The 14,435-nt window shown below is 42.4% G+C and overlaps 1 protein-coding gene across 2 annotated transcripts in view; it reads right to left on the bottom strand.

Annotated features, from left to right (window-relative positions):
• Positions 1 to 14,052, bottom strand: part of LNX1 (ligand of numb-protein X 1) — a 71,194-nt gene extending 57,142 nt beyond the window's left edge. For both annotated transcript variants that reach the window (XM_083860946.1, XM_083860945.1), the window contains exons 1-2: positions 13,967 to 14,052; positions 9,494 to 9,974 (exon numbers count right to left, since the gene is read on the bottom strand). In XM_083860946.1, the coding sequence (XP_083717072.1) occupies positions 9,494 to 9,879 (386 nt within the window). In that variant the 5' untranslated portion in view covers positions 9,880 to 9,974; positions 13,967 to 14,052. The remainder of the gene's footprint in view (positions 1 to 9,493; positions 9,975 to 13,966) is intronic.
• Between the last annotated feature and the right edge of the window lie 383 nt (positions 14,053 to 14,435).

A 14,435-nucleotide genomic window follows, 5' to 3' on the forward strand; every position in this document is an offset into this window, starting at 1 on the left:
TGAGAAAACAATTCAGAAGAATGAAAGGTCTAATTCAGATCTCAAGTGTGTGTAGGTAGCTGTGAATGGAGTAAAGGTAACTTTCTTGCATGCATGGAAGAAAATGAAGTAGGATATTTTCCAGTCTATAACTAAAATGCCAATTTTCCTTACATACAAAATTCCCAGGAAGAACCAACAAATTCTTAATGTTCTCATGGAGTTTTTGGTTTCTGGAGCTGTCCTAGACAAATTTATTTCTGTGCCTAGAATCACAGTGCTGGGCAATAAAATGCTAACCAGTAACACTTAATCATACCACAAAAACTCAGCCCTCTCTAACCTATGCAGAGAAGCCAGAAGAAATGTGCTGGTGGGGAAAGGTACCATCTCTGTGAGAAGGGGCAGAAGGTGGGGCAGAAGCCCAGACCCCACTGTGCTGCTAAATGAGTGCAATTAATCTTTGGTCAAAGAGTGACCAGACCTAGACATTTACAGTCAATTAAATGCCTTTCTGCTGCACTCCTATAACATAAAACACTCTTGAATGCAACACAATATATTTAGAAAATTCAGTTTGGGCAATACTAAGAGTTTAGATTACAGTTCTTTTTGTACTTTTAACAATAATACAGCGTATTTGCAATTCACCTACATGAGAATCTACTTAGGGGCTTTCTGGCCTTATTTGTACTAACATTTCAAGTTTTTCTATGCAAATCTAAAGCCTAGAAAGACAAAGGAGCACAGTAGAGGCAGGACCAAGGCATGAAAGTGGAAGGGAATAAACAAAGGACAAGAAGAGGTATGAAGCAGAGGACAGAAGTAGAAGGGCAAGGGAGAGCTGGTGGAGACAGGTCAGACGAACTGCAGTGAGGGATGAGGCTGAGAAAGGGACTCTCTGCTTGAGATTTTGGGGGAGAGCTCAGAGTTCTGAAGGAAAACCAACTCTATGTTTGGCTCTTTTGTGAAGCTGTAGCATAGGGGTGAAGCTAATGGTAGCCCTTGACACACTCATGCCTTTCTGTTCACCTCAGTTCTGCTTTCCAAGAGACATCCAATTCTAGCATTCTGGAAAAGACTCTCTGAATTTTATCTCAGTGCGCTTTGTCCTGGCTATTCAATGTAGATATCCTAAACATTTAATTTATATTTTCATTCAAGAATATTTCCATTCAAGCCTTGCTTTCCAGCACTTTCAGCTGTAAATAACCTCATAGTTTAGCTTTCACACAGATTTCCATAAACACATCTTTGCACAGAGTAAGGAGGCCAACATGTGGCTTTCACAGTGGACTAACACATGAGCCCAAAAGGTGCTTCAGGTTTATCCATTTTGTCATGAGTATTGCACATCCCGTGCTCCCCAACCTCTGTGTGGCTAATTTCACAAGGATTGACTTGAAGCCAGACACAAGTATCCCCACTGAGTTGAACAGAAATTAAAGAAATTGGCTGCACAGTTAAGTACAGTGCTTGTAAGAGGGCTGTGAGAGTGCACCCCATTGTTTTTACCATAAAAAAGATGTGCTCAATGGCACTAGAAGATGGCTGGCACCTGTGTCTCTTCTTTTTAAACTGAATAAACAGAGAGACTAAATTTCACTGGTTATTCCAGCCCAAAGTACTGATTTGAAATTTAGGAGAGTAGTTATTGTATAAAAGTTATATGGGGAAACTTGATCCACTTAATTTGGTGAGATTCCTTTGACTCATGCAAAACTCAGGAAGAGTAAGGAAAAAAAAATTTTTTTCACATGTGGGAGTATGTTGTGCATTTCCACCTAACAAATAAAATATTTTAAAAAACAATGGCTTGATTCAGATTAGTGGGATAGATCTAGCTGATGTATTACCATCAGGGACTAAGGCCAGGAGCTGTTTAGTCCTTTGAGGGGAAGAGTGCCAGCAAGAGTGGCTGCCAAGGACTCCCCAGTGCTAGACCTGTGCTGAGCACACGCGATGCCCAGCACCATCCTGGGCACTTGCTCAGTCAGCATGGCCACGTGCTGAATTGGAATAAGCCTGAAAACCACCCCACGCTGTGACATGATTGATGTCTTTAGGGAGACAAGGTGAGGTTATTCACTGCCTTGTTGAGCAACCTCCTTCCTCTCAATTTTATTTCTAAGTGGCTGTTTGAGCTAAAGGTGCAGAAAATCCTGCTATTGAGAAATACCCCATTGCACAGCTCATCCTATGAAGTGAGAGGGATAGCAATGGTGTGAGCAGTGCCACCAAGTCATCACACTCAGGAAAACCTCCTAAGAGTGACCACCGGCTGCCTCTCCATCCACATACTGTGCTTTTAACTGGAGGGAATAATATACCTTAACACAAAAGAACGGTGCGGCAAGTATTTCCTTTCTGAAGATGTGTTAAATAAGAAAGAAAGAGAGCAGATGCCTTTCAAAGTCTTCTTTATGAAGAAGAAGGCATGGACCCCCGGGTAGGATTTCCTCAGCACCCCTGTGGACCCTTACAATGGTGATAGACATTGGGCAGGTGTGGCTACATCCCACCATCTCCCAGGGATTCCTCAAGGTAGATTTCACAGGTTTCTCTTGTTATTCTGTCAGATATTTCCATGGGCTTCTCCTCAAGAGAGAAGCCTCCCTAGCTTACCACATGCTGCTCTTCATGATTTGGAAGGGGAAAGGACAGGAACAATATCTGTGTCGTGATCTTTGCTAAAGGGCATGACAACAGAGAATAGCCAGGGAAGCAGCTTTAGTGCAGGTGACAACATCAGGGGACATGTATCTGCTTCCTGGGAATACCTGTAATTATCAGACTTCTAACAGAAAACTAAAAATAGTGGCACCCAACATCTATCCCATAAAGTGCCACTACAACACATCCACGCACCTCTCTTTCCTACCTGTGTGGCACTCAGCTGAAGTGCAAAGGTCTGGCACAGCCTTTCCTCAACTTCATTTCTCCACCTCACATCTCCTAAAATCTCTTCATTTCTTATCTGGATTCCAGGGCCTGCCTCTCCAGATGGATTTTGTGCTATGCTGTAATTCCTATTCTCTAAGGAGCCCGTTCCACATTTAGGAACAAAAATACCCTGGAACTAAAGCAAACCTCAGCAATGCAATACAAATAACTTAACCTTTGAACAGAATAGAAGGGAAGAGATGGATGGTGTGAGAGAGAGGGCAGTGTGAATCTCAGCATCCTTATTCTTCCTCTTGTGCCAACACCAGGGATGGTAACTGCATCCCCCACTGTCCTCCAGCTCTTTTCTTGTTGCTAGCAAACCCATCATTCCACTCTTCTTCCTCAACTGGTATCTCTAGTGGCTGCCAGCCAAGAAAATAATGAGTTCTGACTGAGGCCAGTATTTGTACTCACCAGCAACCAAAGATAGTGTGATAGTGAAAAAAATGCTTTCTGCCTACTACAGTTTAGTTTTGAGTCATGGTACAAGCCATCAGATACACTAGACACAGCAGGAACTCTTCAGTCAGCTGTAGGGAAATATTTACAAAGCTGCTTGTTTTGGGTACAAAAGTTCTGTGGCAGTTAACCTGTGCCTCTGGATGTCAGGCTGTCCTGGACACCAGTGGCTTATCTGTTTCACTCATAAAACTTTGCATTAAAAATGTCCAAGTGCCCAAGCAACTGAAGTAGCATCCTGTAGGTCATAACAATTGTATAAACTGATTAAACAGGACTGAAAACAGTATTTCTCTTTTTCGTTCAACTGCTGCTATTATAAAGGACCTTGAATCCGCCCCACTGATTAATAAATCAATGCCTTGTGCAGTATCCAGTAGCAGCCAGATGCATTACCTATACGTGGAGGAGAAGGAGAAATTCCTGAAAGGAGGTCAAACTGCCTGGTGCCCCTCCAGATTGTGACAGCCCCAGTAAATCCCACTTTCTGTTGCCCTGGCAGAGACAGAGGGATATGGGAGGCCCTGAGCACTGGCTCCTGGCAGCAGGATGCCAGATAACATCCAGGGCTGGGCACTGGAGATGGGATGTGCACCTCCCATTGCTGACAACTGAAGATGCACGTCCAAGCCCCAGCCCACACCCACTCCATTAGAACAACTGCCGACATTCAGCACAACTAACATCTCTGTGGGTTAGAAGGCTAAATAAATAAGAGATGAATAGCTACCGTACATCATAGCCCTTTATCCTGGGAGAGTCAGTGAACCTGAATTCCCCAAGAAAAGCAAGTAGGCTGCATCTGTGCCTGTGCTCTGATTAATCTCATTGGTTTGTTTTCCTGGAAACTAGATGTCCCAGATGCCATTGTTTCCATTATAAGTGTTCATCTGCCCTGGTTTGAGCTTGATTGCTCCTGTAGCCTGCTTGGCTTAACTGTTTTTTTGTTTGGTTGTTGTTTGTGGCTTTTTTTTTTATTTATTAAAATTCTTAAACAAAATGCCAGTAAATTGAAATGAGGACATAGCTGCAACCATCAACATTAGATTTGTTAAATGTTTAAAAACACCTACAGCATACAGAAATCCTAAGCTGTTGTACGCAGTGTGACTAAATTATTAATAGTTGCCATGCACATCACACAAGGATTTCAAAAGGGGACTTTGTGTTTCTGCAAAACACTGCGATTTTTGTCTGACAGTAGAGACAAAATCATTTGAAAATTAGTCTCTTTGGTACTAATCACAACCGTTACTAAAACATTCCCACTGTAGGCATAACACAGTCATTTTTCATTTTTGAGAGAATTAGACAGTTCATTCATTATCTCAATGAGGATCTTGAAAGTTTACAATTTGTTAAAATATAAACAACACCTAATTAAGAAAACATAGTGAAACAAGTATCTATTTCTAGTCATAAAAGCTCTACTAACTAGTGCAATCCATTCAAGCACAAATGAAAGTAGTAACATTTACAGAAGATACCATGGAATATTTGTTTTATGGGTTGGAAAGACCAGCTATCGGGTCGTTTGAGGTGGGGTTTTTTAAAAACGTGAAGATATATGAATGGATTGCTACAGTTAAATTTGCTTTACAGAAAAAATAACATTCTGCTGTGGGCAAAAACAGAAATACGGGAAAATTCTCTCCTGTCTCAAGTGAATTATTTCTGGTGAAAGGCTTCTCAGCGTTTTGCTACAGGCATGCAGCTTTACACACAGAACATTATGCATGTACACAGACAGTGCTCTACTGGGGCTGTCTATCTTGATGCCCTCCCCTCTACCCCTCTAAAGGCTATTTACAGGAAATAAAGGAAAAACACAGATTCGGAAATAGAAATAAACCCCAAACCAACAAACACCTAAAACATCTGCACAGAAAAAGAAGTTGATAAGGAAAAAAGCAGCTTCACTCTCTATGTCTCCTTCACTCTGCTGCTTCCAAAGCAGAAAACAATGGGGACGTACTGCTATTATTAGCCCCTAGATGGGAAGCAGCACGGTGTGAAGCTGTTGGCAAGACATTGCAGGATTTTCTTCACACATATGCACAGGCACAGACACACAGGCAGACAGACCCCCCAAAACACTCATGGCAAGCCCCTTCCTGCCACTCGGGTGAGACAGACAGACAGAGAGCACGATGTCGGCGCGACTGTGCGTACTCACAGCTCGGAGTACAAGAAGTGCAGGTTGCCCACATTGTCTATGTAGTTTGCAGGACTTAGCCAAGGTAGGACCAGTAACAGGAGAGCCTTCATTTTCAGTGCAGTGCTGGCACTGCTGCTAGGTTTCCTCCTTCCCACCGTCTCTCTGTGCTGGTGGGACACACAACGAGAAGCTTTCGTGCCAGCCAAGCCCCTTCTAAGCAAGCCTTTCCATTTCAACGCAATGGTAGCACATTATGAATCGAGCTTAAATCCCTGAAACGAAGCTACACTGCAAAAATCATTGACCTGTAAGAGGATTACTCGATCTGACTCTCAGATGGGTAGATGTGAGGGTTTAGGGACAGCACAGCGTGGTTGGCGAGACAGTGACTTATGCTGCAGAGGAGAGCGATGCTCGGGGAAGAGACCTGCCTCCTGCAGGATTCAGAGTGGTTCTTCAGAGGCAGCTGGTATGTTTACATCACTGCCCACAAGCAGATGGGTTACGAGCTAAACTGCATCACAGAAGGGTGTAGCTGTCTGACAAGGGGGGGAAAAAATGCCCCCTGTGGAGTTTTGTAGCAGGCGATATCAGAAGACCACACCTTTTTAAAGTAAAACACTGCAAAAGATCACAGTCAACTGCTGGCTGTTTGCATCTCAGTCTGAATTCCCCAAATCCAGTCAGATGTTTTTGTACAAACATTAATCATGCAATAATCCAAGGACATGTCTCTTCTCAGGGTTTTTTTGAAAGATGCAAGAACAAACATTTTAAATAAGGATGCTTTCAGTGGGCTGCTCCATGGTAACCAATGTTTAAAAAAAAAAAAAAAGGTGATGTTCCCTCATCAATTACAAAGCATAAAACAGCAAGCTCATCTTGTCCCATCAGTGACCTCATCCCTGATCAGGGAAAACTTTTGTTTTCTCTCTGAGAACCAGGACTGGTTTGAACCCAGATGATGCAAGTTATGTGAGGACTTCTGACCCTAGTAGAGTCTACTTTAATTTGTTCACTGAGAACACAAGAATGTTCTGTGGAAATATCAGGTGGGCTCTGAACTGTTCTCACAGCAGACACCAAATATTTACGATTATTATCATATTTGTTTTATTAGCAAAATCACACATTTTCCCTTCCCTCTATTGATTCACCAATGTTAAAGAGAACAGCATCAGCTCAGTCTGTTTAATCTGTCCCTGGGCATGATAGAGCACAACATCCTCCTCTTTGCCATTAATTGGAGATGGGATGGCAAGAGAGGCTTTTGCATTTCCAACAATTAAATTAGGCAGAGGCATAAGATACTTTAGGTGATAATTAATTAATGCTGTGCTTAAAAAAAGTAAAGGTACTGTGCAGTGTCTGTAAGCACAAGGATGTAGAAGTCTTCCTTTAGGGATCACTCAGAATGTTCCCTCCTATTTCTTCCCTCAAGTGGTAATGCTAGTGAGGCTGCAGTACCTATCCCCTGTAAAGCTGAAAACCCCAACAACAGAAGTTTCCTGTGGTTTCCTATTCTCCTGTCTGTGTCCTTTGGCCTTAAGATAACACAGCCCTCCCAACTATTTTGAGGAAGGAAAATCATGAGTAGCAAAAAAGCAAAATGTCCAGTCTATATAACAATGCTTTGTACTTCACTACATTAGAGGCTTTAGGGTGGGAAGACTCTACACAATCTCTCCAGTCTTCTGCTCCTGGGGTTTGCAAACCTGGGACCTGGTGCAGGGAACCTGACACAGGGAAGAGAGAACAGCAAGAGATGGTGGGAATACCTCACTGAGACAATTCTTTCTATCTCTGCTTGGGCTCAGGCCAAGCAAGCCAGAAGCACAGGAGCTTGAAGATCCTGAGGGGAAATCCAGGCCAAGCCACTGACATTCAACAATAAGTACTAGAATAAAACCTGCCAGGCCTTTACTGCTTATAGCTCTGCAATTCTGTAAGATATGTAGTGAAGGGTACCTTTACTACCACCTTAAGGAAAAGAAACTAAGACACTGTAGTGACTTCCACTTTCCCACATAGGAGAATCAACACCAGAAATCAGAAGTTGTGCTAGCTATGTGGCTTCCATGTAAAAAACAATATTCCAATTTGCTTATTTATTGGGAGTTGGGGATAAGCTGGGAATGGGTGTCCAACTAATTTTATGGCAACAATATTATCATGTCAAAAAAATGAAGACAAACAGGAAGGTCTAATTCACATTAAATTCAGCTATATGTATAGCAAAGGGAAAGGGCATTTGCACTAGAGGTTCAAGATTTCGTGGTTGGAATCTGGAGAGAAATATAATTTCAGTGACAGCAGCTCACAGAAGACTGACAGTCCCCTTACCTGCATTTCTGTTGAAATTAACATTTGAGGCCTGTTAGAGAAGTACTGACCTAAGACAGAAAATTATGAGTAACTTTGTTATTTTGTCCCCTTAGCTGCACACAGTGAAACTCCCAGAGCACTGCTGGCCTGGGCTGGGACCTGCTGCACTGCCTCTTGCACCATGAGCCAGAAGCACCCTCACAGGGAAAGTCAGGTCCAGAAGTGTGGGGACAAGGGCACCCAAATCCAAAACCACCAAACCTCCAGCATGTGGAAAGTGGTCTCATGACCTTCACAAGGAATCAATAAACCCATTGATAAAGTTTGTGGGCTTCTTTTTGTTTTAGCAATGCAAAATCATCACATTTTTGGTTACGACATGATAACTTCATGAATATCTTCAAGTGAATAAGCTCTTAGTGAGAATCCAGGTGCTTCAGGAAATGAGGTCTCCAGTGCAAATGAGGACATGTTTGAATGGCAGGCTGCAGAGCCATTTCCGGGTGCAGGCTCACAGACTGTGAAGTGCACAGTATGTGAACACACCTCCACCCTCTGGCTCACCAGCCTGCTCACCAGCAATGTTCTGTCCTCAGTACTGCCATACTGCAGGAATGGGCCCCCAGCTGCAGTCTGGAGCCCTACACTGGCTGCTCAAGTCTTCCTTCACATTGCACATGGAGAAGTACAGACCTAGCAGCATGATTTACACCTGCAAACTTCATGGGAAGTAATTCCACGGGGCAACAGATACAACTCACAGAAAAGGGCACATCTTAAACTCCATTTCTCCTCAGACATGAGGTGCTGTTACACAGACTGTGCCAAAATGTTAGTCTGCTGTCTGAAATCACAGCCCTGAAAGTACCTCTTTACCCTTCTGCCCTCCTTACAAAAGGCAGAACAAAAAGGCAGAAAAAATGCAAGACAAAAGCAGCAGCACATGCTTTTACTCTGCAAATCAGAGAATCATCCAGTTCTCTCATTGCAGAGGAACCAAACCACTCCCTGAAGAGATCTCTCCCAGAGGCAGGATGGAGGGTGTCCTGGCTACCAGGAGGGAAAAGGCTGGAGAGGGAGTCCAGCCAAACTCTTCCAGACTCTCTCTCTGTGAGCCCCATGCTGCCCTGAGTGAGTGCTCACCTGGAAGAAAGGAGCAGTCAGGTTCAAAGACCAATACCAAACCAGAATATTTTCTGCTCTACTTCTCATATAGGTCATTTGTGATTCAAAAAAGACTTGAAGAAAGGGCAATTATAAAACCCTTAATGTGCTATTAAAATATTTATAATAGCTCAGCTTCCCAAAACACGCAGATCTCTTTGGACCACATACACACTGTCACTGTGCAGCTAACCACAAGGTGTTCACTCAGAACTGCTAACGATAGCATGAAGTACCTTACATGCATTGATGCATTTGATTCTAAAAAAGAGTAAGATATAGCCTATATCTTGGACTATAAATGGACTAAATTCAGCTCTAAATTAATGATACTCATTGGGAGTAAAATCAACAACTCTTTCTTTACATTAACTGTGTATTTTGATCAGTATTAATTGAAAATATTTTTTTCTCTACTAAAAAAAAATAATAATAATAAAAAATCTATCAACAACAACTTACTGGGTTTGGAAATGCTGTTCAAGGTGACCACGTTGCATGACCTCTGAGCAGTGTTCTGTGAAAGGGCAGCTAACCATTAGCTTATCCAGGAGGTTATTCACTAGTATGCTGGACTTCCTGCATGTCTGGAGAATCACAAGCTTGCGGTCCATGGGACAGAAGTCTTTTTCCACAAGGAAGTTTGTAAGGCAGGCTGTACAGAAGGTGTGACCACAGAGCGTGTCTAATGGCTGAAGCAAAGGTTGCAGGCAAATGTGGCATATCAGATCATCATCTACTTCTTTGGTGTAGCTGTACAAGTGGTTTTCTTCTGGTAAATGCGCTTGGCCGCAGGTGACACAGAGTGGTGGGGAGTTAGCCTCCATTTCTTCTTCTTTCTGGCTCATAATCAGAATTGATGCAATTCAAAAGGGGGCAGGTGGGAATACTCAGCCTGTTTTCTATTTGTGAGAGCTGTTGCAAGGCTTGTATGGTATCAAATCTGTGGGGAGGAAAGGTGAAGGATTATGTTCTGGGTTGTGTTTTCTTACCATACCTGCAGTATGTATCTGGATATGAAGCACAATATTAGGTATTAGGCAAGGATTATGTCTTTGGGATGGGAGAGTAAAGCAAAGAAGAGGGCAGAAAAAAAGGAGAGAGTTAACTCCATGGACTGATTTTCCCATAAATCTAACTTAATTTACACAGGCACTCTCATGAAGATAAATAAAGATATCAAGATAGAGAGAAATACTATGGGCATTTAATGGCTGAAAACTTTAAGTTAGCATATAATTTCAGTTCCAGTCAGATGATTTTGTGGCCACATTACTTCTGCCAGAAGAGTAGCATTGTGTGTGGGCAAACACTGGAAGACTGTGTGCAGAAACACAGGTAAGAATAAAGATTACTGGCCAAATTGCCTGTTCAGCACAGCAAGGGAGAGCAGTAGCTAATACCCACAAGCACACAAACACAGTATGTGTAGCCAGAGGGAGGATAATTTGGGTCATGAGAATTTAGAGCTTGGGGCCCTGTAGACCATGTTCATACTACAGCAGCAATGGACCTGGACCCCTGCATTCAAAGCTTGCTTGCCTGGAGTCAAGCACTTATAACTATCTGCACCAGCATAATGAGTTCAAAACTTCATTTGCTCTGCAAAGAACCAAACACCCTCATACTGAAGTCCACAGCACAATGCTAAGTCGTGTATTGCTCAAAAGAAAGCCTATTCCCTTTATAATTTGTAATACAGAAACCCAGTATGTCCCTAACTACGAACCCAATTAGCTCTTGCCACAACACCTGCCTTCTGGTATTTTAAAGATGAAAACTCTGTGGGTGGCAGCAAAACTGAAGAGTAATTTGTAGTTTTTACTTGATGAACCCCAACTGATTGTTGGAGCACTTATTTCTCATTACTTCTGTGTTTATTTTGATATACCACTCTGAAGATAAACATGAAGATATAAAATATGCAACGGCCTAATTACTGCTTTTGCTTGTAAATCTTATTTGCTTCTCTGCCTTAACACTGTACCCTTGCTTTCAGCTTGACTTAATTTGCTGAGACAATGTGTCAGCCTCAGACACCCATGTCTGAGGGCAAATGAGGGAAAGAATAATAAGAAAAATCTGACTATGACAGAGCATATTTTCATATAAATAAACCCTTATTTTTATGCAAAGCTCATGGGCACTAAACCTGAGAAATTAAACTTCAACATGGCAGGTTTTTTTGACATGAAGGTAAAATAATAGCCCTACAACACTAACCAGATGTTTAAATGTCAAACATTCTTTTCAATGTTTTCCTATATCCTATTCTTATGAAGCAATTATGTTAAGTGCCTGTTTTTGCTTGCAAGAGAGAGTTCTGCATAAGTTCTGTCTCCTGATTAGCAGTAGCTTCACTGGAATTAAAATCATTGCCTGTTAGAACCCTTGCAAATATTTAAAATGCACCAAACTGGGTCAAATGTTTCCTTTTGTAGAGAGAGCTTTATGAAAAGCTATTTGTGAAGAAAGAAACCTCTCTCCATAATGCAGGTAACAGTTCCACCTGTTTTCTTAGTATAGAAATTATTATTTAATTCTACCAAAGCGACACACGGCAGAATAAAATGAGATAAAGAATTATCAGGGCCTGTGGTGGAGACTATTTGGGAACTGTGAGTGGCTCCTGTAGAAAGCTCTTGGATGACTTCTAGATGAAGTGGGATAGCTGTGAGCAGGTGTCCAGCTGCTCTCCACACGCCTTGCTCATGAAGGGAACCCATCTGAAGTCAACTGGACTGCTTGCAAGAATGGCAACACAAGGCTTGGGAACTTGTGTGATTCTTAAAATATATGTAAAATGAATTAGAAAGCAATAAAGCATGACAAAAATAACACTGTGGTATAAACCTTGTTTTCTCTTACATTTTCAGAATGCCTTGCACCTGGCACAACATCATGCTGTTTCTCCACTCCCCCGCCATGTCCTCCTGTACCACCATACACAGGGACATCCATGTGGGTGCTCGCCCAATGCACCAAACACCAGAATACAGCCAACTCCAGCATTTTGCTGCCTCGAGGATGTTCTCAAGGACAGAATTCTTACTTCTTGCTAGCAAGAGACCCAGCACACAGCTCCCGTCAGCCAACCTGAAAGCTAAAGCCGAAGCTCTGCTCTGAGGAAAGGGCAGTCCACAGGAACAGGAGGATGGGCATCTGAGCTTCTCCTTCCCGGCCTCATGCCCTGACCCTGAAAGTACCTTTGCTCCACTTCAACATGTACAGCAAGACTCCTGATACAAATTAGGTACAGCTGGAAACAGTACTACAGCTCCAAAGCTACTGCAATTATTTTCATAATGACAACAGAGAAAGAGAGGCATCACTGCCCTGAGGCCATGTTCTGCTGCAGCAAAAATGACGAAAGAAGCCCCAGAGGAGGCAAAGTCCAACTGTACTGGCCATGTTACAGATACTCTTTATCAATCTGACGTGCTAATAATGCAATGCTAGTGGAAAAGAGCAGGTGTGGGGAGCTGTACCTGAATTTTACAATGTTTATATTCCCTACAGCACAGGGAAACAAACTATCCACTTTTATTAGTAACAGGCACTGAATTTTTAGAACTTAAAATTCAAGTCCTATGATGTCTCTTATTTAGAAAATTTTGACTACATAATAATATAAATTCTGGGAAAAAAATATCTCAGCCCCTTCTGGCTAACCTGGTCCATTCATCCAGGAACCTTCATAAACTGCTGGACATATCAAGCAATGGAATGACTGCCATCTTTGGGAAGTGATTATACCACTGAAAGAGTTAACATGAAGGGTGTGTGATGGAACTGTTACACAGATTCAGTCAGAGGCAGATGTTCTTTGCAATGTTTGCAGTCATTTGTATTTATAACATATATGTGCTGTCATATAATAGCTACATAATTAGTATCATGTCCTTTAAAGTCTTAATTCCCTTGAACATTGTAGAAGGGAGGGAAGAGGGATTTAAATTTGACCTATTGATTACTAGTACATATTTCTACTTCTTCCATTACCTATGAATAAAATACAAAAATGCACTTTGAGCAAGAAAACCTGCACAGGTAGACAGTAAACCACAGTGAAATAGGAAAGGTAATGATTCCCTGGCTGAACGTCTATTCTTCAAGCCCCATCCTTGAGGGAGGAAGAGATGGGAAAACAGAGGGGAGGACTCCTATGTTTATTTGAGTTGGTGTCAGCCACCACTGGCAGCCTCAGCGGCACATGGATATCACCTTGGCAGTCTCATGCTTCTTGTAGTCAGAGCCATATTGACAGAGGATGGTTCTTGCAAGGACGATTGGCAGGAGAAGCTTTTAGAGAAGGTGATGGTGCCATGCCAAAGCAGAGGTCACCAGCATTTGCCACTGCCCTGCTGTGGAGGAAGTTTTCAACAACTCAGGTCCCAGATTTAGCGTAGTTTTACGGCACCTAGCACAGATTGGCTTGGATAAAGAAAATCAGGTACTGATTTGTAAGAATGTCACAGTGTTGTGACACTGTGGTGAACAAAGCTTCAGTCCAAGGCAGAGACCTGAAGCACAATATAGTGCAAATGGTGAAGGAAGAACATTGTTATCTGGATATCCATATTGCCAAATTTTCAGCTACAAGCTGTAACGACAATGGTCACATCAAGGCATAAAATAACTCCAGGGTTGTGACCACAGTGAAAATCACTATCATGATAACACATTTTTAAAAAGTTACCCAACAAGCTGCACTGATTTGAAGGACTTTGCATCTTACTGCTTGTCACTGCTTAGGAATTTGCAGCCACCAGAAGCACTTAAGAGAATAACAGAACAAACCCACACAAAAAGCCTGGACAGTAAACATGAAGAGTAGGTAGAGATAATGACTTTCTTCTCCTTGCAATAACAAGCCCATAGTTGTCCCATCCCAGTGAAGCATTTAACCAGTTTTAGGCTTAAATACTGACTTACCACCACGGTTACACTGGCAGCAGTGTAGCAAGGAGAGGGCTCACCAAGCAGAGTGGCAGAACACCCCTGCCTCTGCCCAGTCACCGTCAAATATTAACCCAGCAGTTCAGGAGGCTGTGCTTGGAAGCAGCATGGCACAAAATGGGAGAAGCTTCAGGTAGCAAAAAATGAGTAACAAAAACTAAAAGAAAAATAATTAAGTGATGAAAGATATTGAAGAAGTGTCTATCACAGAAAGAATAAAACAGATGCCTAAAGACCAGAAAAACAGTGACATGGCACCTGGAGGAGCAGCAACTGGCTTAAATCACAAATGGAGAAAGATAAGCCAGTGAGCAGGCATCACTGGCAAACAGAAGAGCAAAACAGACAAGCTGCAGAACAGTAAGAGGCATTTAGCTCTAGCAGTTCTGAAGTAGTGTGGCTTGGTGATAATGAAATCTTCAGTCAATGGTAAGGCTGGCCAGCA

This window comes from Zosterops lateralis (genome assembly GCF_965231275.1).
Source record: "Zosterops lateralis genome assembly, chromosome: 5".
NCBI lineage: Eukaryota > Metazoa > Chordata > Aves > Passeriformes > Zosteropidae > Zosterops > Zosterops lateralis.